The 24,183-nt window shown below is 53.2% G+C and overlaps 1 protein-coding gene across 1 annotated transcript in view; it reads right to left on the reverse strand.

Moving 5' to 3' along the window:
- The window catches only part of Eya2 (EYA transcriptional coactivator and phosphatase 2), a 160,877-nt gene that overhangs the window by 135,193 nt on the left and 1,501 nt on the right, over nucleotides 1-24,183 (reverse strand). Inside the window, exon 2 of the mRNA XM_047541636.1 lies at nucleotides 8,930-9,048. Coding sequence (XP_047397592.1) covers nucleotides 8,930-9,038 — 109 coding nt within the window. The 5' untranslated portion in view covers nucleotides 9,039-9,048. The remainder of the gene's footprint in view (nucleotides 1-8,929; nucleotides 9,049-24,183) is intronic.

Raw genomic sequence — 24,183 nt, forward strand, 5'->3', positions numbered from 1 at the left:
CTCATTCTGAAGCAGCCACAGTCTCATATGGGGACAGCTCATGACTCGAGCTTATTTAGCTATAAATAAATTACTGAATTAAACATCTTGAAAGTCTGCTTTAATAAACATGCACATATTCATAGAAATCGAGATCTGTGGAACGACATTCCTACGGGCGCACACGGCTCAGCCTGCCAGGAATCGGGAGCGGGCATCCTTGCTCGGTCTCCACGGAGGGATCGGCCACCTGCCTCTCCTGCGCTGTCTCCTGCCTCCGCCCTGTTGCTCCGAACCAGGAACCACGGCCTCCCCGCCTCGGGCCGGCCTCCCTCGGCCGCTCTGCACCTGCCACCGCTCCCCTCCCCCTGCCCCCAGCAGCCGGGACGGCAGACACAGGCACCGGCCGATGCAGAGATTGTGCTTATGCAGACCGTACAATTTTTAAAAAGGACTTTTACATGTTTTCGACTGTGTCACATTGAACCTTTCCATCCCAGGACACCCGGGGAATGAAGAGGCGGGAAGATGCGGGCATTACTTATGGAATGCTCCTCCCTCCCTCCGTCCCTCCCTCTGGCTGGGGCTGTGGGCTCCATGTCCAATCTCGACAGCTGCATGAGGCAGCCTTCCCTCCTCCAGGGGCCTGGGACGACGCGGTCAAGGTCAAGGTCGGAGATTCTGGGTGTGGATAGGGCGCTGGGCAGGGACTTCCCAGGAGCAAGGTGGAGAGGAAGCTCTGTCTCCTCCTCCCTGCTCTTGCTGGTCCAGGGCTGTGGTCCCTGGAGGTCACGTGGACGGGGATCTACTTGCACTTGCTGTGGCTTAACATCGTCATCTCACCGGGAAGTGGGCTTGCCAAGTGGCCAGGGTGGGCACTGCCAGGTGCCAATGGGAGTGTGGCCACTATGCTCCCAGGAGCAGCCTGGTCCTCCGTGAGGCCTGGGGGGGTCTTTCAGTGACCTCCCAGGTGACCACGTTACCACTTTCTGAATATCGCTAGACTTAGCAGCTTCTTCCAGAGCCTGGACGGACACACAGAGGGTGGAGGCACAGGAGGCTGAGGCCAGCTTTCCACCCTGCTCAGGAGGGACCTTGCCAGCCTTGGCAGCACCACGGGACACAGGGACAGGGCTCTGCTATGGCCACTACTCCACAGTCTGCCAGAGGGACAGTGAGGTGGCGGTCATGGCAACCTAAAGGGAGGGCCACAGGACTCCTGGGTCGCCCCATCCTACACATGGGCCATCAGCACGAGGGACAGAGATGGTGACTCTCCAGGTGAGGCCCAAGTGAAGACCACATGCTCAGTGGCAGCAGCACCCCCTCTGGTGCCCAGCAGGTGCCATGGGACTGGCCACGGTGGACTCACCACGGGACTGGCCACGGTGGACTAACTGCAACAGGGGCCAACAGGGAGTCCTCGGTGACAACTGGGAACGCAGCCCTGGGCCTGACCCCAGCATGGCCAAATCTGTCCACTCCAAGCTTCACTTCCCGTCTCGGGGACAGCTAGCACTCGAGTGGGAAGGGCAGAGCCTCCTCCCTGACTTCGCGTCCCTCCCAGCTTCCTGGGGGCAGAGGAGAAGGGTCAGCCAAGCAGACGGCCAGCACCTCTGGGATGAGCTCACCCATTCATCTGCTGCCCCCATGTGCTGGGCCTGGGGCTGCGGTCATGAGCAAAGGCAGCCAGGGTCCCTGCCCCTCAGAGGCTCCTGTCCACTGGGGCGGAGGGAGACAAAGGATCATGCAAATGAGAACCCGGTTACAACCAGTGAGGTGTGAGAACGGCCATGTCCCCAGGACCTCCTGGGAGCTGCCAAGATGCCGACTGATCCACAGGGCTGACGTGCAGGCCAGCACCGTGGGCCGACCCAGCACTGCACGTTGCTAAGAAGCACCACAGTTCTGGGTTCCTAAGAAAAACTCTTCACCCCAGAAATGACAAACTCAGAAGTATGTCAGGGTGAAGACACTAACACAGCTTAAGTATCCATTATCCGAACTGCTTGGAGTCAGAAGTATTCTGGATTTTTCCAGATCTTAGAATATTTGCACATACATACTATAATGAGATATCTTAGAGATATCTGTTAGTCAGCTTTCCATCACTGTAGTGAAATACCTGAGGCTGTTAATTTATAAAGAGAAAAGGTTTATTTTGGCTCATGATTCTGGAGGTTCCAATCTAAGACTGAATGGCCTTGTGACTTTGGGCCTCTGTCAAGGGTGGCACACCACCATGGGGAGTGGGGTCAGGGTGTGGAGAGGAAGAGGAGGAGATCCGTGACCCACAGTCCCCTGAAGGGCATGCTGCCCTGATCTGAGGACGCCCTGCTGGGCCCCATCTCTTAAAGATCCGAGCACTTCCCATGGACCAGCCTGCGGACCTTTAACACGTTCTCCTTTGGGGGTATTCAAGACCTGCACATGACTTATGTTTCATGACGCCTTATACACACAGCCTGAAAATAATTCCATGTAACGTATTTTGTAGTTTCATGCATGAAGCAAAGTTTCTCAGCGGGGAATTTTTCACTTGGACGTGTCCTGTCCACCCTCAAAAAGCTTCAGCTTTCGGAGCTTTTTAGCTCAGGGACACTCAACCTGTGTGAATGAGCAAAACACAAGATCCAGTTTGAGACAAGAACGACAGCAGGTTTCTGGGTGAGACGCCACTTACCGAGGACACACAGGGTTCATTTGTCCCTTCATGCATTCAGCAAGCGCTCACTGGGCGCCTATCATGGGCCAAATCCACAATTCCGTCTCATGACTTGCTAACTACGCGTTCTTTCCAAAGGAAGCAGGCAGGCTGCAGGCGTCATTTTCAAGTTCAAATCCTGGCTCCGCAGCGCTGGAGCTGAGTGACCCTGTGCCCATCTCTCCCTCTCCCCAGCCTCAGTTTCCTCATCTGAAACTTGGCAACAGCCATACCTGCAGGCGAGGCCCGCACCTGCTCCACATGCCAGGGGCTACTGTTGGCCTCCCACACGCCAGGGGCCCTTGCTGAAGCCGCGCCAGTCCCTGCGCCCCTTCTGAACCTGCCCACCTCTCCCCCCTCCCACTGGGCGGATTAAGAAGCTCATGATTCTGAAAGCAGCCACCAGGGTCACGCCATGGAACTAGACCTGAGGACCAACTCTTAACCCATCCCCAGAGAGCTGAGGGACCTCCGGGCAGTGCGGTCTCAATGCAGATCCTGCTAGCAGTGACATCTACAGACCGCGTCACTTCATGTCCCTTGAGGGGGTGGCTCAAGTCGCCCCCACAGCAGGGACAGAGTATGAAGGTCACCTTACCGGGAGTCTGGCAGTGCACACCCCAGCTTCACCTCTTACGGAGCAACTGTGTGCCTGAATATATCACTGGCCCCTTGTGGGGTGTTGGGGACAGAAGGGAATGAGGTGGCATCTCCCTCGTGTGACGATTTTAGGGGATCCATAGATAGAGGCTCTTTACTGAAATCTCCACAAATTCATCCTAATGCACGTCAGCGTCATAACGCGACTATCAGAGTCATTTTCTGGAACTGATTTAACTCATGCTCTTAACACGAACTTATTTCAAGGGGGTTGTTTAAGACAGATTCGTTAGCACGGGCAGTTCAGGTGTCCCAATCCTGGAGGCTGGGGGTGACCCTGAGGGGACCTGGGGAGGGGTGGGCCCCCGTGGGCAGCTCCCGCGCTCAGCCTAGGGGTCTGCAGTTCCTCAGTGCCCCAGCCAAGCTCACCATGCACCTTGGGAGGCCATGCCTGGAGGTGGCCCTGGGTGTGGGGTCCCGGTGGGCCAGCTGTGGAGGGCTGGGCGTGGACCTGCAGCTGCCCAGGCTGGCACCTGGGCAGAGCTCTGGGCGGCTCCCCCTGGTAGGAAGAGACGCACGCACTGGGCCAGCCTCAGGCTGGAACCGGCGAGACTGAAACTCAAAATCGGGCCTGGTCACGCCCAGGGGAGAGGCGTGCAGGAAGCTGGGGAGCCGGCTTGGTCCTGGACGGGGGCTGGTTTCACCTGTCCTGAAACACTTAATGAGATTAGGGCGTGGCCTCCGAGGACGCATCTGCATTTTAAAGGAGAAAGTGTCTTGCACTGAGCAGGACTCTGCGTCTCCAACCCCCACTCCTTCCAGAAGATGGGGAGCAGTTCAGATCCCAACTTCTCTGAACAGTAATGGCTGACAGGTCCTATTTCCCAGGGGCTCCTGCCAGCCGGGGCTCTGTGTCAGGGCTGCGTGAGGATTCGCCTCTCGATTCCCGTAACAACCCAGCAGGGACGTTCTCCTATCTGTACTGACAGATGCGGGGAAGGAGGCGGGGAAGCTAGGACTTCTTGAAGGATTCAAAGGCATCCAACAGGAACCTGAAATGACCCGTCATAACCTCCCTATAGGCATCTGTCCATCTGTCCATTTGTCCACCCATCCGTCATTCTCACATTACCAATAGTCTCTCGGGTTCTACTATCACCTAGGTTCTAAGGCGTCCGCTGAACAGGAAGAGGAACTGAAATACACACGTAGGACTGAAATGCTGGCTTTGTCAGGGAAGAATTCAGTACCTAGAACGATTCTCAACCTGGGTGCACCACCTTGGCCAGACAGCTTTATAAAATGCCAAGGTGGGGGCCGCGGGCAGCTCAGTGCAGAGCGCTTGCCTGGCACCCGGGAGGCACCGGGTCCGATCTTCAGACTGCGCGCGACTGAAAATTCAAAAAAGAAAGGAGGCAAGTGCCCGAACCTCAGCCGGACCATTAAACTAGCAGGTGGGATGTTAAAACACAGAAAAGCAAACACTTCCCAGGAGATCCCAAGATGCAGCCGAGTCTGAAAACCCCTGCGGGAAACCGTTCTCACAGTGCGACCCCCGGCCAGCAGCACGGCCTTCCTGGGACCTGGGGGAGCGCATCCTGGCCCAGCCGGAGCTCTGCAACCAGAGTCTGGGCAGGACCAGAGGCGCTGTGCTCACGAGCACACCCAGATGATTCTGAGGCAGGCATGGGTTTCAGGGCCAGTGAGGGCCTTGCTGTTCAGGGCGTGGCTGGTGGGCCAGCGTCGGAGTGGCCTGGGAGCCCAGGATGGACGGACACGCCCAGCGGAGCAGCCCCAGGCGATTCCTGCGCACACTCGGAGGGCAGGCCCGACTCTAGGGTCGCCCTGCGTCCAGCACCCTGCTCGGCCTGTGCCAGTACCGTCCCAATGTCCTTTCTGGCCCAGGCCACTCCCGGCCGCGTCCTGCTTCATTTCTTCAGAGACATTACCACGGACGTTCCTTCTTCGCTTAAAGACCCAGGACTTGCCTCTGGGAGCTGAGCACAAGCTCGGGAGGCGTGAGGGGCTGTCTCCACTGCCCACCATCGTCCCAGCAGCACCCCAGCGCCTGGCCCCCGCAGGGGTTTAGGAACAACCTACTGAATACAGGGTGCAGCAACCACAGTCTTCAATATTTAGAAGAGGAGACTGAGTTCAGAGAGGGGCCCGGAGGTGCCAGGTTCACACAGGGAGCGAGCAATGGCCAGGAGGCACACGTGGCTCGGGTGACTACAGACCCAGAGGATGTGACGTGCAGTGACCGCAGGGAGATGTAGAGAGCACGACTAGGAGCAGAGTCCCTGAAAACAGCCGGGGGGTGGCCTGGTTCTCCCCAGGATCCAGCGCCTCGCTGGCTTCTGCAAGGATGCGCTGACCCACGGCTGGAAAACGAGGAGCGGGTGAGCGCGAGTGAGAGGCAGGCTCTCCTGGGGAGGCCCGGAGCCTCCACAGGAGGCAGAAGGGCAGCGGGCTGGGGGAGGGCTCGGACGCAGTGGGGGACCCACCGGGTGTGGGGGGCCATGCACTGTGACCCAGGACTCCCTGCAGAGGCAGCGCCCGGATCCACAAGACTGGCGAGGGCAGAGCAATTAGAAGCCATGGGCGTCACCTCAGCGGTCACGTGCAGGGGCAGCGAGTGACCGGGGCACGGGTGGTCGTGGTCTGCCACGCAGTTGAGGAACGGGGGAGGGGCCACACGTCCCTCTCGGATGGGAAGCACGTTGGGGAAGGCACGGGCAGCAGGGAGCTTGGTGTCTCAGAGGATGTCCTGGCAATCCCGTAATCTCTACAGCAGAGGCGCACTTAGAAGCAGCCCGAGCCGCGCGTTAGTCACACAGACACATTTCCACGAGGTGACCGCAGAGAAAACAGCCTCCAACAGCAAAGCCACAGGACGTGATAACTGGTTATTCCAGGGAAAGAAGAAGACAAGATTGCATGGATGTGCAAAGGAACGTTGGGGCTAATTTTCAAGGTTTTATAAGGACCGTGCATGTATTGCCTGGAGCTTCAAAACTGATTTATCTTAAAAAAAAAAAAAAAAATCCAAGAAAGGCCCTCCAGGCAGGGGAACGGCATGTGCAAAGTCCCTGGGCATGGCTCCTGGGGTCTTCAGCCACTCGGCTCTGGCACAGCGCTGCCTACGTTCACTCCACAGGCGCTCCTTAAGGACCTACTATGTGTCATCCCCTGCCCTCTGCAGTGGGGACACCTGACTAATAGAATAGGCATTGTAGAGAATGTGCCAGACAAGGAAATAAACACTCACGATGGACAGTAGGGTATGAAGAAAAGGAGCCGTGTGGTCAGAGTGGCTGGCTGCCCTGAGCCCTCAAAGCTGACCCAGAATCCGGCACCTGGAACCTGGGCCAATGTCACACTCTCCTCACTGGTGTGGACACTAAGCCAGCTGCCGTCTGTCCCCACCCTGTTTATTCTCGTATCAGGGATCCTGGGGGTGTGAAAGACGGATCCCTTTCTGCTCGAAACCCTCCTGTGGCTCCCTCCTCACTCAGGGCAGCAGCCCACGTCCTCCCAGTGGCCCACGAAGCCCCACGTGGTCTGACGCTGCCATCTGACTGTCGGCATCTGCCCCTCCTTTGCCCCCTGGCTCCCGTGGCTCCAGCGACACTGGCCTCTCTCTCTCCTCACACACTAGGAGCGCTCTGCTGCCTCAGGGCCTTTGCACTGCCTGTTTCCTCTGTTCATAAGGCTCTAGCTCCACAGAGCCCTGTAGCGCCCTCCTTCCCTCCTCCGGTCCTGTCACCTTCCCAGTGGCTTCTCCCATAGCCACCCTAACAAAGGCGGCAGCCCTCCTCCTCGCCCCTCGCCCTCCCTCCCACCTCTTTCCTCCACAGGGAGGGCGGAGTTGTTGCTGTCTGCCCCCTGCTCTGCCAGCACCCTACAGGGGCTCCCGAGGACCGGGTTCTCTGTGCCGTCAGTGGGGACGGGACCCCGGAGCTCCTGGTCTGTTCCTGTGCGGCTGTAAGCTGGCTGCTGGGCACACGCATGGCCTCAGCTTCTACATCTGTGAAATGGGCCCGGCGCCCGCCAAGGGCGTGAGAGTTGGCTGCACCGCGCGGGTCAGGGGAGCAGACGATCGCCCAGGCTCACGGTTCAGTCCAGCTACTCGACCTGCCGCCCTCGGCTTCCTCAGGTGGAGGAGTAGCAGCACCCACTCTCCAGGCCGCGGGGATGGGGCGCCCACGCGGTGCCGGGTGCAGAGAGCGCGATGCGGAGGGCGCAGCCTGGTCCGCAGCTCGGCCGCACCGCGCCTGGCTGCTGGCGGGAAGGCCGGGCCCACACAACCCAGGGCGCAGGGCGCTGGGCCTGGGGCGGCCCGGGAGCTGGGCCCAGGTGGCGGAGGCGTTGGCATTTCAAGAGAAACAGTCCAGACGTTCTGTGCACGTCCGTCGCGTTCACCTCAAGCGCTGCACGTGCCGGGGAAGCCCTGCCGGGGTTCCTGGACTCGCCTGGCCCCCAGGTGGGCGGGCGCTGCACACACCACTCCACCCAGCGGGCGCTGACTGTGCCCCCCGGGGACAGGTGAGAAACTGAGGCTCAGAGAGTTTCCATGGCTGGACCGGGAGCAGTGGGGCAGGGAGCTGGACCCGGCTCCTCCCGCAGCCCAGGCCTTCCCGTCCCTGCAGGCTGTGCACAGAGCACCGTCTCAGGTGGCTGGAGCCTCCACTCAGAAGGACAGGGACACCGTCCTCTCCAACTGTCAGAGCCCAGAGCCGTTTACACAGACGCTCCACGTGCCCGGAGCATGAGGGTGTGTCCTCTGCTACCCAGCTTTGGCCCTGGAGCCCAAACCCTCTTGGTGGGACTTCCAGGAAGGTCGTTCCAGCTTTGTAAGTAGCGTGCAAAGGAAATGTCATGTCCTGGTGACAGCAACTCGTGGAAGCCTGGATCTGCCTCAGAGCAGATTCCTTGTGATGTCACACTCCACTAGACCCATTTGTGCCCCTGAGCTGTCCGTCATCAAACACAGCGAAAGAGAAAGAAGAGTCGGGGGTCTCAGAATACCAACAGCAAATCCCAGAGCTGCCAAATAAAGGGTTAAGCCCAGTGCTTCAACAGCACAGCTCAATGCCTTGTGCTAACTCCAGGCTCCACCAGGAAGGCGACAGATCCCAGCAGAGCAAACAATGGCTGGGATTGTTCTGGTGAAAACTAGTCTGGCCGCATCATTTGCCAAGGATTTTTTAGACAGCTCTCTCTCTCCTCTGCTTCCTTGACGCCAACCCGACCTGAAAGCAAAGGCTGAGGAGTCCTTGTCCTAACGTCAAAGCCCCGTAAACCAAACGCAGTCTGGGACCAGGAGGTGGCCCGGGAGAGGTGGGAGAACTCAGCTCAGCGCGAGGCTGGGACGTGGACCCCGCCCAGGGCTGGGCTGGGGGGTGGCAGTGGCAGGGAATCCCGGAACCAGAGACCAAGAGAGGAAGCTCAGGACACCCTCGGGCACACCGGTCCCACCAAGAATGGGACACAATTGTCAGGGACGTGTGCCAAAGTTTTGGTCCAGGGGTGACGTGTAAATGATGTCAGGAGAACTGGCCCCGGGGGACAGTGCTTCGGGGACGAGCGGGTCCCTCACCACCAGCGAGCCCACCACCTGTCCGCCAAGCTGGCCGCGAGGCCTACCTTCTCCGTCACTCAGCGCCCCCCCGGAGTGGCCGTCGCGGCTGAGGTGCGGTGCTTCCCGGCGGTGGCTGTCGACAGTGCGGCTGGGCGAGATCACTAGTTCTAACATTTCCTTGTACCTGCGAGGAGACAAAGGGAAATGCGATTTACTCATTAATTATGCATGCTTACTAATGAGTCCTATTCCTTCCCTAAGAGGGAAAATATTAAAGCTGATTCCTAATCCCAGCCTTCTCAGAAATCCTACATGGTCAAAATTCACTGAACTTTTCATCCAAGGGAATAAGGGACTGAAACGAAGTGCCAGCTCCCCCCAGAGAACAGCCACCTGATTAAAGGCCCCCTCCCTCCCACTGTATTACGGCCTCTCTTGCCAGGCCGTCTGCATGAACTGCAGCGAGCCGAGGCTTCCTGGCGCAGCGGAGGCTGGGATTCGGACTCCCAGAGGCCTGGGGTGAACTTGGAGCTCACTGTGGCCAGGACAGGGAAATGGCCTGGTGCTATTTGCACAGGTGCAGAAAGGCCCAGAAGGGGTCTGGGTCGGTGACATTTAAAGAGTGCTTCTGGGCATCAGTGCCACAGCCCATCTGCCTGGCCCCTCCCAGGCAAGAGCACACTGTCTCCTGAACGTCAGGAGTTCGATGATAAGGCAGGTCACAGGGACAAGTCGCCTCGGGTCTCTCTCTCTGTCTTGACCAGGGATTGAACCCAAGATGCTTAACCACGGAGCCACAATCCCAGCCCTGTTTAGTTTTTGTTTTAGGACAGGGTCCCACTAAGTTGCTTAGGGCCTCTCCAAGTTGCTGAGGCTGGCCTTGAAATTTTTGTCCTCCTGCCTCAGCCTCCTGAGTCCCTGGGGTTACAGGTGTGCGCCACTGGGCCTGATGGGTCTTTCTCTTTTTACTGAAAGTGTTTCCAACTCGTGCACCATGTCCACAGTTACTCCTCCTAAATTCCTGCCGCTTGGTCAGGAAATGAAGTTTCTAGTTAATGCAACATCGTCACAGCCAAGGTCTCGGCCACACCTGAGGCAGCTAAAACCCGTCAGGTCATCTTCAGAGGAGGCGCCGCATTAGCACAAGTTACCCGCGTTGACACAGCACAGGTGCTGACCAGTGGCACGCGGTCCTGGACACAGATTCTGTCATAAAAAGGTCACGGATTTGGTGAGTTTTGATATCTTGAGCAAGTTACCAAGACAGTCCAAAGCACAGGCTTTCTCATCTGGAAAATGGGGATGACGGGTGTGGCTCTCTGATGAGGTCAAGATTAAGGAAAGGACTCAGAGGCAGCCACCTGGATGCCATCCACCACCACAAGAAAGGGGGGGACAGAGTGGTCACAAAGTGGAATACAACACAGCAGAGAAAAGGACCGAACCAACGCTTCCCAGGTGCCAGATGCAGACCTGGCAGACCAAAGTCAGAGCCCAGCCAAGGGCAGGAGGGCACGGTGGCAGGATCCCAATTCCACAAAGGCCAAAACGTACAAATCAACATCTGTTCCGCTGAGGGAGGCAGGGGCGAGGGATGAGGAGATGAGTCGCGTGTCGAAATGCCGAGCCCCCATTCCAGGGGAGGTCTGGGGGATGCACTTTGGGAAGGGGGCTTCGCCTGAGTTCGTGAAGCGTTGGTGCCAGGGCTGACATGAACGGGGCCATAGGCCAAGCCCAGCATGTGGCCTGCTTTGCGTACCCATGAGCCCAAAATGGCCTTCACGTTTCTTAATGGTCGGAAAAAAAAAAATCAAAGAAGGATACCATTTCACGACACGTGAAAATGTCGTAAAACCCAGATTTCAGGGTCTGTGGGTGAAGTCTGATGGGAACACACCTCTTCTTGGATTTATTCTTCTGCAGCTACCTGCTCACTGCAGCTCCTGAGCACAGCCGTTTGGACAGAGCCCATCCCCGGTGCTCGGAGCTGAAGACATTTTATATCTGCAGAAAAGACTCACCGAGTCCTGTTGACTATAATCAGGGCTCTGGGTACAGCCCTGTTGCGTGCTTTACTATATTTCTTTGCATGCCCGTGACACCTAATTATTACTAGTAGTAGCAGTTTGTTATGGTGGGACTGGGGATGGAACGCAGGGCCTCATGCGTGCTAGGCAAGTGCTCGACCACTGAGACACGTCCCCAGTCCCCTAATGAGACCGTTTTCTTTTCTTTTTCTTTTAAAAGAGGCAGCACTGATCGCAGGCCTACCATGGGAAACACACACTGGTGAATTCAATGAGGGAATCCCACGCAGATCAGCGTCCAGTGCTCGTGACTTTATATCAGCTAATAAAAGTTGGCTTCTAACCTTCCTGGGCACTTCTGCCTCCGGGGTGCCATCTCCCCCAGTGCCACAGGCCCTGCAGGATGAGGCTAGGGGTCCTGTTTCTTTTACATCAAAGCATATCGTCTGGTGCGGGGCAAGGGGCAGACATTGAATCTGCTGTCCGATCGTAGGTGCCAGGTTTGCACTTGACCGGAACCGCTCCCTTCCTTCTTCTGGGTGAGTGCAAAGACTTTAAAGTTGAAAAACATCTGATGTAGAGAGAGCGTTGGTCTCCAGACGTCTGGATGCTCTGGTCACGGGCACCACGGGCAGCTCACTGTTAGTTAAATGTCCAAATCCGGTTAAGACCTAAGTGAATTGTCCTCCCCCACCCTGGGGTTTAAAAATATTTGACGTAGTTGCCAATATTTTAAAAAGGAGGCAATTTCACATGAAAATCTGTATTATTAACTTCTCTTGGAAATGGAAGATGTGGCCCCAATCCAGCATGGCAACCACGAGCTGGAGGTGAGCAGCCGTGGCCGGGAAGCGCGTGGCTTCCTGTTGGCCGCGGGCCCCTCGCTCCCTACTCCCTCTTTTTCCGTTGGCGTGTATCCGTTCACAGAAGCCTTCCAGGAAGGTGACGGCAGAGTGGCCCTCGCAGACCGGTCCTTGACTTGCCTACTTTACGGAGGGTTCCTGCCGTCGGGAGAGCTCTTAGCACGGCCAAGCAGCACTTGTCGACCTCGCAGCAGGGCGGGGACGCGTCTGAGTGTGACTCTGGGATGGAGTCAAAGCTAGGAAGCCCGTGGTGCACCCACCGAGTCCCCCGGGGTCCCCAGGGCCAAGCCAACAGGAAGCAGCTCCCTCTCCCCAGCACCGACGGACGCAGAACCTTGTTGTCATCTACAACTTGTGGAGGAGGGAGGAAGAAAGGGACCAGGGACAGAGGGACAGGGTGGCAGGAAGTCTATGCTCCCAGATCCCTGTTACTCTTCCTTTTCCACCCCACCCTCGGCAGGGACTCCGATGCATTAAATGTGTAAATGGGCTGTTTTGTGTGTGGCCTGTGCTTTAATTTACATGCTTATTAGGTTTTTTATTTTCAGTGTGAACTGTATACATACATACACATGTAAAATGTCTACATGTATTTAACGTGTACATACGTCCATATATTTTAAGTGAGTATATATATAATCGCTGGATGGATATCTAGCTTGTAGCTATAATTTTATACACAGTACCTGCTCTATTAAATTTACGCATTGCCCAAGTGCTGGGTCGCTAGGTGGTCTTCATTTCCCAGCCACCCTAAATCATACTGCAATGAGTATCTTCACTTACCTGCATTAAAAGTTTTGGGGGCTGGGGTTGTGGCTCAGTGGTAGAGGGCTTGCCTAGCATGCGTGAGGCCCTGGGTTTGATCCTCAGCACCACATAAAAAAATAAAATAAAGGTGTTGTGTCCACCTACAACTAAAAGAAAACATTTTTTAAAAAAGTTTTGGGGCTCTGTTTATTTATATCCTTTATCCTTGATTTGTTTTCTTGTTCAGTTGCTGGGTGTCTTGAATTGGTTTATTGTTGGCTTTAGGTGCTCTAACTTTCTTTTCTTAGTCTTTCATTTGACTGTTTTCTTTTAATTCTGATGTCTTCTGTAATGCAAAACAAAAAAAATCATTGTTTTCCTAATAATTAATGAATTCATGTCTTTTTTTTTTTTTTCTTTTTTTTTCTAGGTGTAAAAAATTCTTTCTTTATTCCTGGGATTTAGAAATTGGTGCATGTTAAGCTATTCACTGAGAATTTTACCTTTCCTGTATAAATCTTGAATCTATCTAAAGTTTGCCTTTTTGATGGTTTAAAGTAGTGTTTTTCTCTAATATTTGAGATAATTAAAATAAGCCCTCTTTCCTAGTAGGTATTAAACTGTCCAACTGGACTCACCTCCCAGCTGATAGAAGAGCTTGTATTTTTAGTTCAGTGTCACAATCATGAGTAGAAACAAAAGCAATAAAAAGCGTTTGAAGCCACTGGAAGACAGTTGGGCAGGACCTGAAGGCCCAGATCCCAGAGGTGGGAGTGGACTGAGCCAAGTCTGCTTTCCACCACTTCTCCCTCCAGAGTGTCGCCATTTCATAAGCAAAGAAAAGAGGGACAGCCTGGCCGTTCCTGTCTCGCTCGAATGGGGCGGCAGAACCTTGAATTCAGGACCACCAAGGCAGCTGGGTCGCAGGCGTGGGGACCCTAGGATGTGAGGCCCACAGAGGTGGGAGGCTGATTGTGCACATGGCTATCACCAGTGAGGCAGGTGCTGAGTCTAAGCAGGGGCTGGTGAGGGGCAGAGAAGCCAAGCAGAAAGTGCTTAGCAAGGAAAGCTCTGCTTCTGGCAACTTCCATTACTAGGGAGACAAAAATTGGAGTTCATGGCCAACCAGGATGAGGAGGCTCGACTAAGACCTCGGGCTCTTAACTGAGATCCTTGAGGGTTATTTCCTTGGACTCAGGTAAACCAAATAGATACTGATTTGTGTCATCCTAATCTCCTATTGGAGCAAAGTGATTTGCCTCTACTGTCACCATTTGCCCAAAGAAAAGTCACTTTTCTTTTGGGAAAGAAGTAACCTTCTCGAGACTCCACAAATTTTCATACCTGATTAACAATTACCAGGACTGCAAGGAGAGAAGACCAAAGGATCAAAAACTAAGACAGAAAAACAAACAAATCCACAAGAGATTCAGACTGGAGTTGTCAAACATGAACCACCCAATGTCTGTAATAATATGATCAAGAAAGAGGATTTAAGCCCAAGAATGCTGCCAGAGAATTAAAATATTAAAAAAATAAAAATAAAAAAAATGACAGAACTGAAAAATAAAACAACTGAAATTCAGAACTCAAAGAGCGGAGGAACTGCAGGCCGCACGTGACAGAGGAAAGGGTCAGTGAGCTGGAAGACAAGTCAGCAGGCAGGCCTCAGGAAGGAGGTTGGAAATGGGCCTTCAACAGCATTAAAGAAGCATGGGACGTGGTGAAAGGTCTAGCGTATATGTAATAGGAGCCACAGAAGGACAGGAGAGAGAGAGGGAGAGAGAAAGGGGGTAAGTGAAAAGGAATATTTAAAGAGAAACTGACAGAAGACTTTCCAAGACAGATGAAGGACAGGAAGTTTGGCAAATCCCAAATAGGATAAATGCAGAGAAAAGAACTGGGTGCAGCATGGCCAAAGCACACACGAGCAAGAACCTATTAATCTTAAAAACAGGACGGCTGATGGGAGCAGCGGCTCATGCTTGTAATCCCAGTGGTTCAGGAGGCTGAGGCAGGAGGATTGCAAGTTTGAGGCCAACTTAACAAGGCCCTAAACAACTTAGTGAGACCCTGCCTCAAAAATAAAAAGTAAAAAGGTCTGGGGATGTGGCTCAGTGCTAAAGCACCTGGGTTCAATCCCCAATCCAAAAAAAAAGAGAACAAAAAGACATATCACTGTCAAAGAAAGAATAATAACAAGACTGATAAATGGCTATTTAGAAGACACGATGGAAGACAGAGAACAGTAGATTTCACCTTCTGATTTGGAATTTCATGCCAGTCAAAAAAAAAATCCTTCAAAAATGAAGCCAAAATAAAAACGAAACAAACCCCGATTGGGATTATTTTCCAACAGCAGACCTGCACTACAGAAGAACGTTCTGGAAGCATGAGAATTCAAAGTGCAACATAAAAGGATAAACACATGAGTAGGAGGAGGTTAAATGTAGTTAATATACTTTAGGATCTTGCGTTTTCTAGAAATGGTAATGGTTCTAATTTATAGTAAATTTTAAGAAACATCAGGGATGCAGAGAATCATGTTTAGAGTAACCACTCAAAAATAATAAATGCAAACTTTTAACTTTTTACATTACAATGATTAGTCTAGATATAAACAAAAAATAGACAAACCAGTTAAAGATCACCAGACCAGATTTACTAATCCAGGCTTATTAGAAGAGCCCCCCTTTGTAAATGGAGTCTTGCTATGTTGCTCAGGCTGGTATCAGACTGAGATCCTTCTGTTTCAGCCCCTGAATAGCTGGGATTGCAGTGTGTGCCACTATGCCCAGCTTACAAGAGACTCTTTCTGATATAGAGACATATGAAGATTCAATTCCCCAAATTGGGGGAAAATCCATATGATACAAACATTAATTCAAAGGAAGCTGGCATAAGTCCAAATGGACTTTAAAATAAAACCCATTATTAGAAATTGAGAGATTCAGAGTTGGGCATGGTGGCACACACCGGTCATCCCAGCAGCTCCGGAGACTGAGGCAGGAGGATCACGAGTTCAAAGCCAGCCTCAGCAACAGTGAGGCACTGAGCAACTCAGTGAGACCCTGTCTCTAAATAAAATACAAAATTGGACTGGGGATGTGGCTCAGTGACTAAGTGCCCCTCGGTTCAATCCCCGGTACAAAAAAAAAAAAATTAGAGATTTAGAGAAACATACAATGATGATAAAAGAATCAACCCACTGAGATATAATAATTAAACTGTCCATCCTTTGCAATTAATTAATTTGCATGGTTCTGACTCCAAAAAGGAATAACATAAAAACAGTTGGCTGAGTCTACGTCTGTTAGTCAATGCAGGATCTTAACTTCAAACAGCAATTTGGACATCCCATCCTTTGGAGGTAAATAGACAGCAGTAACGAAGCCAATCAATAAAAGATTGGTCTTCGCAGAGGCAACAGACTTGAGAAGGTGACAAGGGCCGTCTCCTGCCGTCAGCAGCAGCTACAGGCGCCACTGATGTGCAGAAGCAAAATACTACCCTCCAAATATAGGAATGGGCAACTCAGCCTGCAGAGTTAGAAAAGTCCTTCCAAAAATTCTAATCATAGCTCTCCTTTTCCAAGCACCTATTACGTGCCAGGCCATTTTCCCGATTGCTTTTACATTATCTCCTTGAATTCTCTCAAGCACCTGGGACACAGGATTATCTGGCCTATGTTTCCTGATAGGTCGCTGAACACAGATGGAGTCTGAGCACAGGCACCTTGAAAACGCGAATCATTCCTGTTTGGTGCACTTACCCTGGCCTGCCCCAGGATCGAAAGGCAGCTTTTTAAATTTCGGCACACAGTGAGTGTTGTGTTTTATGAGTCATTTTGTTTTATTATTGAATTACAGGGGGCAGTGGAGGAGGGAGACTGATCTCTTGGGTGTTCCGAGGCCTCGGAAGGTCTTAACCTGGCCCTGATTATGGTGCTCATTTTACAGAACACAGAAGTAAAAATAGCTCACTCTTACAGAGCACTTACTCTGGGGCCCAGAGCTCTTTGCAAAGCATGGGCTCATTTCATCCTATGAAGTAGGTAGAGATGAGGAGACTGCGGTTCAGGGTGACTTGGCTCTTTAGTGGGTGGAACCAGGATTCACAATCAGGCGGTCTGGCTTCAGGCTCTGTGCTCTTAACCATAGCTTGCAAATAGAACTGGGTCAAACTTTGAATCCAGGGTCCATTCAAATCTAAAGTTTACTAAACTCCCTGGTCAGAGCGCCTAATCTGTCATCTGGGTCTGAATCCCAGCTGCTGTCTCTTATCAGCTGAAGGTCCTGGGCAATCGACGCGACTTCTCTGAGCCTCGACTTTAAGGATGGAGAAAATCATAGCACCCTCCTGACCTGGTTACCCTGAAAATTAAGTCAGCCCCGAGGGTGTCCTGGCGCTTAGAACACGCAGTCCTGCGCATCCCAGGTGGACCCCGGGAAGCCTCCTGAGCATCACCGGAAGCCACAGGTTCCTGTGGTGGTTTGGGAGGCAGAGCTGGCTTCCCTGCTTTCTCCCCGCCCCCGCCCTTCTGCACAATTATTCGAAATAGGAGCCCGACTTATTCTCTGCAGTGGAGGGAAGAGAGACATCAGACGCCCTCTCAGAGCTGGCCAGAGGCCTCAGCTTCCCTGTACCAAGACGGGAGAGGCAGCAGAGGCCCGGGATCCACTTACCAAAAAAAAAGAAAAAGAAATTTTTTCTCTCTGTGTTGCGTTATTGCAGAACCCTGAGCGCGCGGCTTTGCACCGCGGAGGGCGGGAAGAGAGGCCCGCGGCCCGCCCTGGCCTCTGGCCTGCCGCTGCGGCTGGCCGCCTGGGCCATTTGTTACCCTTTCACCACCCTGGTCCCCAGGGAGTGGGAGGTTTTGGGGGAGCGCGGCCCCAGGAGCGAGAGATGACAGCTGGAGGGGGGCGGGGGCGGCTTCAAAGGCGCGAGGGATCCTAGGCAGATGGAGGGTCCCTGGTGGGCGGCCGCACACCTTTCCGCACCCCTGAGTGCGAGGCTACCTTGGCTGAAGACAGGCCCTGCCTGCGAATTGGAGAGGGCGGATGGCCCGGCGGCCAAGAGGCCTTCGGAGAGCGCCAGCTCCGGCGTCCGAGGAGGGCCTGGAAACCGGGCGCCGGCAGCCAGCGATCACAGGCCACGGGACAGACGGCAGCCGCCACCTGAACGTTTCTGGCCACCTCCACCCCCACCCCAAATGATTGCAGCCCAAAATACATCTGCTCGTTGCAAACCTGCTGGGCCCCTGTCTCCACGCAGGTCACCCTCCCTCCTCCTTCCAGGGCCCACCCGGCCAATGCCTGGCCAGGTGTTGTCAAGTTCACCTCCACGGCCACCGGCCAGGTCCAAGCCGCCACCCTCTCTGCCCTGGAAGACTACCGCGGCCTCCACGCCCCTCTCACCTCGGCCCTGCATGACCTCTGATGACTTCCCGTTGTTCTCAGGGAGGACTGCAGCCTTCTGAATGGCCTCTCTCTGGCTTCCCCTTGCCCAGCGTCGTAGGCCAGCACACTGGCCTGCCTCGCTCCATGTGCTCTCCTGTACCGGGGTCGCTGCACACGCAGGCCCCTCTGGCGTGGGGCCTCAGTTCTAGCAGGAATTCCCCAGGCCCCCTGAACAGGCTGCTTCCCGGCCCACGACCCTCCCTTTACCCACCTGTCACAACACCAATCTTTACCAGAGTTTCTAAGTATTTCGTTTCCACCTGTCTCCTCCACCAGAATTCAAGCTTGTCCAGGGCAGGGATTGTGTCTGTTTGGTCCAACATCATAGTCCCCAAATCTCCTAGCGGGCCACGACAGCAGTTTTAATAAATACGGTGTGAGAAGTGAATGTACTTATGAATAAACGTCCTCACCAGCCGATATTCCGGGAGTGCTTATTATCTGTGGCAAACCTGGTGTCCGTGGTGGCTGTCAGTCAGCACTGCACTGATTAACAGTTTGAGACCCCCGGTCCCCTCTCAGGCCAGCATCAGCACTGCATGTAAGACAAGGTCAGAAGCACAGGGCCCGTGACTCCAGCTGGTCCCAGGCCACCCCCAAAGGGACAGATCCACACAGAGCCCGCGCGAGGGGCCTCCCTCGCATGGCTGTTCCAGGTTAAGCTCTGCCTGGCTGTGGAGCCCTGGGCAGTCCTGGGCTAAGGAAGCAGGAGGAGAAAGCAGACACGTCCAGAGCCAGCGGGACATTCCAGGCCCAGGGGACACAGCGTCAGGTCAGACCAACCCGTTCCCTGCTCTCACCACAGCCGGCATTCTGGAGTGGAGCTTGCTATCCTGACTGGGTTGGAGGCCGTTAGTGGCTGACCTCAAGCCACGGGACGTGGAGGCTCTGTTTGGCCTCTGCCTCGCCCGCTGGGAAATGCCTTATTCATTTGTTTCCCTTAAAATGTAATTTTGACTGCCCAAATAATACCTCAAAACATTTGTAAATGGCTTTTGGAATTTCAGAGAAGATCCAAGCCACCTGCAGCCACGGCCTGGCCTGGATGTATTCACCATGAACACGCTGAGTAGCTCGCAGGTCTGCTCACATAGGAACCCCCACAGGAGCCACAAAAACAGATGCTAGTGTTTTAGAAGGGTTTGGTGAGTGTGCTTTTATTCATGTTATTGATCTGTAGACTTTGTTCTCATACTTCTTCCACACTAATAATACATTACCTTGGTGTTCATGCTCCATCAGGTCCCGGAGATCTAGCTTATTCTTTTCATTGCTGTATAGTATTCCCAGACATATCCCCAGAGTTCATGAGGACAGCCAGCCTGGGTCCTGCATCTTGGTCCTGGACTCAGCACTTGCCTTCAGGGCTTACAAACTCTCACTGATACGAACGTGGCTCAGCGTGAAGGGGACCAGTGACGGAACTTTGTGCTCTATGTGCCTCAATCTCCAGAACACGTAAAACAACAGCCATTTATTTGGTTATGTGGTTTTGCTGTTCAAGGGCTTTTTTTTTGAAATTTTTTATTTTGAGAATAATTGTAGATTCATAAGACTTTGCAAAAATAGTACAGAGAGGTCCCAAGGACTCCTGACTCAATTCTCTCCTGATTTCATCCTCCCTAACTACTGTGTGACATCCGAACAGGAAACGGCCACTGGCGGAGTGTGTACCGTGGTGATGCGGAGAGTTATGTCCCCATCGTGGTCACAGAGATAGAGAACCATTCCCTCACACGAAGCTCTGTCCTTCATGGTGCTCCACCCTGGTCCCCAGCAACCCCCTTCACCCCTGGTGACCACAAGTCTGTTCCCCGTCTCTGAAATGTCATCTCAAGAGTGTTATATAAACGGAATCCCCCAGCGTGTGACCTCTTATGACTGGGTTAAGAAAACAAAAATGACCCACGATGCAAATTCAGGGCCTGCGTTTTACGACACGCGCTCCAATATTCTCTGGGCCCACAAGAGACAACCTTCAAAAAAAAAAGCACCCAGTGTGCGGTGACAGACGGAGACGGACCACACACGTTCTGTCTGATTTCTGGTTGGGTTCAGGAGGGCCCTGGAGCAAAATACAGAACTTTATAGAACATTTCTCATGCAGAGCCATAAAAAGAAAAAAACCCAGACCCACACCCCAACCCACAACCAGCAAAACAAGGCACAAGCAAATTACCAGGCACTCTCAGCACCGGGACGGCGGCCCCTGCCAAGGACAGCAATTACGCCGAGTGCCCGGGGGCCCCAACAACAGGCTGAGGTGGACCCGCTGGGGGTCAGGGCACCTGGACAGTTCAGTCACGGCCTCTGTGCTCGGGAGACGCCACCCTCCACTGTCCCTCTCCTTGTTGGCCCAACCATGGTCCATCACAATGACCAGACCCATCCACATGGGACAAGCCTGCCCTGACGTTGTAACCCAGGGCCCTTTAATTTGGGAAAAGGGATTGAGAGGGAGAGAAATATCGGAGGAGCTGAAATTAGAACCAAGTATCAGAACGACTTCCACCCCATTCCCACCCAGCCCCGCGGAGCGCAGGCTGGGGCAAACTTGAACGGAGGGTCACTTAGACCAAGCCCAGCCACAGGACCGGGTCCCCCTCTTCCCCACGGTCCCTCCGAGCCTGGCAGAGTGTCAGTCCCATTTCATAGAGAAGGAGAGGGAGGACAGAAGCATAAGACGCTTGCTTCAGATCCCGCACCCGCGGCACAGCCGATTTGAAGCCACCGTCTGGCTCGGACTCTTGGGCCTCCCATGTCCCACTCTCCTGCCATCTGTCGCTGACAGCAGCAGATGTCTTAAAATTCATCTTTTCTATGACTGATCTCTAATGACAGCATTAGCCTGAAATCGAGTGGGCCGCGCAGGGATCCGTGAGGTTTTCAACATTGTCATTCTCGTTTTGAGGCTGGAGCGGCTTCACTTGCGATTCACAGTGAAGCCCCGCCCCCGCCCCCCTATTCGGTAAGATGGCTTCATGGCGAGGACCCGAGACCTTTCCCCCAAGAAGTCCAGGCACACAAGTGCAGATCAAGGGCTGGAACAAACCTCCGAGCACCCGCTACCCGGGCGGAGCAATTCCTAAGATCTGATCGCAGCGTCTCCTGTAAGCTTTCGCGTTGTTTTTCTCTTTGCTGAAGTGTTTCCAGCAAACCCAGCTGAAGTGTCTTCTCTCCCCAGAGCAGCATTGAAACCACCGTCCTCTCCTGTGATTACACCCCACAGCGCGCACAGCCCTGGTCACCTGCCCGGGCGTCCCTCCACGCCCTTCTGGTGTGGTTCAGGAGGTTTGCCTGTGGTGTCTGCGACCTTCGTTTCATGGAGAGGAGCCTCCCTCCTTTCTCTTCAGACTCCTGACACGTTGAAGAAACTAGATTAGCTGCCCTACAGGACATTCCATGTTCTAGAACGGAGGGTCACTTAGACCAAGCCCAGTCACAGGACTTGGGGTGGATTTATTTAGTTTTACACTGCATTTCCCATAAATCAGCTTTAAAATGTGAGCAGGTTCAGATTAACTGGGGGCAGGCGGGGTACAGCAATCATGCTTTAGAAGTGCGGCTAGTGGGCCCGGACTGGCTCCGTGGTACAGCATTTGCCTAGCACGCGCAATGACCCGAGTTCCAATCCAGCACCACAAAACAAAAAAAAGGGAAGGTGCTTGAGTTCCGCTTAGCACAATAGGAGGCCTTCGAAGTCCAGGGGCCCCTGTCTCCCAACCAGCCTGGGAGGCGGGCAGAGCCAGCAATAGCCTGGAACAGCTGATGACTAGCCAGACTTCCTGGGCCCCTGGGTCTTGGGTTCATGTCCAGCTCTGCCACTTCCTCGTGGTGTGGGATCTTGCTTGACTTCTTTACATCCACAGAATACCCAGACTCCTAATGGACTTCCCTATCCCCACCCCGTCACCTGGCCCCAGTAACTTTCCTCTCAGGGCCAGCTCTGCCCATGCTCACACCATCTACTCTCCCTCTTACAGTATCTTAAAGCGAGTCCCAGAATATGGTTCCATTTGTAAATATATTTCCGTATGAAACACTAAAGAAAAGACTTCTGTTGAAAACATAGCCCAATCACCATTACCATGCCTGCAAAATTACTGCCTATCACCAAAACATTTATTTAAAAAAATTGTTGTGTATGTTCTTATTCCAAATTAAAAGTACAGCGCCAACAGTTTCGACACATAGTTTTCAACAAGTACACATAGAATTACCTCGTTGTCTTTAACAGCTCTATGGCATTCCATTGAAATGATGTACGCACGTTTATTTAACCTTTCCCCAACTGGTTATTTTATAGAGAGAGGTAGATAAACAGACTAACATAGATTTGGTTTGGCATATATCAGATTTTAAATAACATATTGCCATTTTAATCAATGATGCAATGAACACCTACTGATCTCTGTATTTCTCAGCCTTGGCAGTGTTGAGATTTGGGGCAGACAGTTCCTGGTTGTTCAGGACCACCCTGTGGACTGCAGGCCGTGCAGTAACATCCCTCATCGCCTCCTCTCTGGATACCAATGGCTTCCCTCTCCCCTACTTGTAACAACCAAAAATGTTTCCAAATATTGCCAAATGTCCCATGGGGTCAAAATCAACACTGGAGGAGAACCTTTCCTCTAGTTGTACGCACACTCAAGCAAGCAGAGAACTCCAATTTCTACTGCAGAGAAACAGTAGAGAAACAGTAAGAGAGGAAATTTCAAAATGGCGGCCACTAGAGGACACCATCGGTTCCCACCAACGCTGGATTTTACTGTACTTTCACTGTACTGCCATCGTGCTTACTACGAAAATCTGAGAACTGACTCTTCACCAAGAACTGCAGGTTAGTGTCTTCCATTGAAGGTTGTCAACCAAAGATCCCTTCAGTTGCTCTGCTTTCTAACATCATGCCTCAGCTTAGTGGAACATATGGAAGAACATGAGATATGTTTGGTGAAGGTGGCCTTAGAGCTGGGGACAGCATCACCGCTTGGATGTCCAGCACGCTTTGAATTGTAGGGTTGTTTCTGCATCCTCCCAACCACATTCAATCACAGATCGCATTATCGCGGGGTTGGAACACAGAGAAGGGAGGAACTTCCAAGTTCTAAATGAAGCCTGAAATCAACAGCCTGAGTGCATCTCCTTGGCCACATTTAACATCCGGGCAAGCCTGCGGGGAAACATTAAACAAACCCCAAAAGGGTGCAGTGTGGGGCTGAAACAGGCCAGAGACTTAGGAAAATAGATTGGAGGTTCCCAAGTTAGCTTAGGCTGACTTCAGCTTCAAAGGCTGAAAGCAGGATGAAGAAGCCCCAGGGTCTGGAATTTCTGGGGTAATAAAAATATAGCCACAGTGAAAACAAAGTAAAAAATGAAGAAAACAGAAAAAGCAAAAATGGAGGAAGATGGGGAAGTAAAAAATGAAGAAAACGGAAAAAGCAAAAATGGAGGAAGATGGGGAAGACGGGGAGAAACACAAAATCTAAAAAGCCCTGTACATGAAGAGGAATTAAGTCACTTATTCATTCAACAAACACAAGGGAGCACCTCCTGTGCTGTCTGCCAGCAGCAAGCTGATTCCTAGGAATCCGGGGGGTAAGCCCTTCACCCCCGAGAGCTGATATCCAGGTGGATTTCACTACAGATCGTGGGTTCACATTTGCTCACCCAGCGGGCATCCTGTTACCCAGGAGAGATGAGAAAGGCCATCTGAGCCCACCCTCCAGAGGGACAAAGCCCTCAGTGTGCACCGCCCTCTGAGGCACTTTAGTTATGGATCACTTACTACCTGGAACAGCCCGCGAGGTAGATAAGTTGTGCCCCATTCCACAGGAGGGAAAACCAAGGACAGGAAACTAAACAACCTGCACAAGATCCCCCGAGGGCTGGTGGCCACGCTCCTTTGCAGCCGAGGTTTGGGGGGTGGCGGGGGGGTTGATCTGGCAACATCTGGAGATGTTTTTAGTGGTCGCAGTTTGGAGGGAGGGCAGGGTCCAGCAGGTGGCGGCCAGGGATGCCGCTAAACATCCCGCAGCCCACAGGACGGCCCCCAGCGAGAATCAGTCGGCCCGAAAGTCAAAGGCACCGAGGTGAGAACTGCTCACGCAGAGGGGCACCACTGTGCGCGGGAGAGGAACTTTCCAAACTGACAATTAGCAGACAGAGGTGGTGGAGGGCGGTGGTTAGAGATGGCCGGGGGCCCCGTGCATCCTGGCTCTGC

The sequence above is a fragment of the Sciurus carolinensis genome, chromosome 2 (genome assembly GCF_902686445.1).
Source record: "Sciurus carolinensis chromosome 2, mSciCar1.2, whole genome shotgun sequence".
Classification (NCBI taxonomy): Eukaryota; Metazoa; Chordata; class Mammalia; order Rodentia; family Sciuridae; genus Sciurus; species Sciurus carolinensis.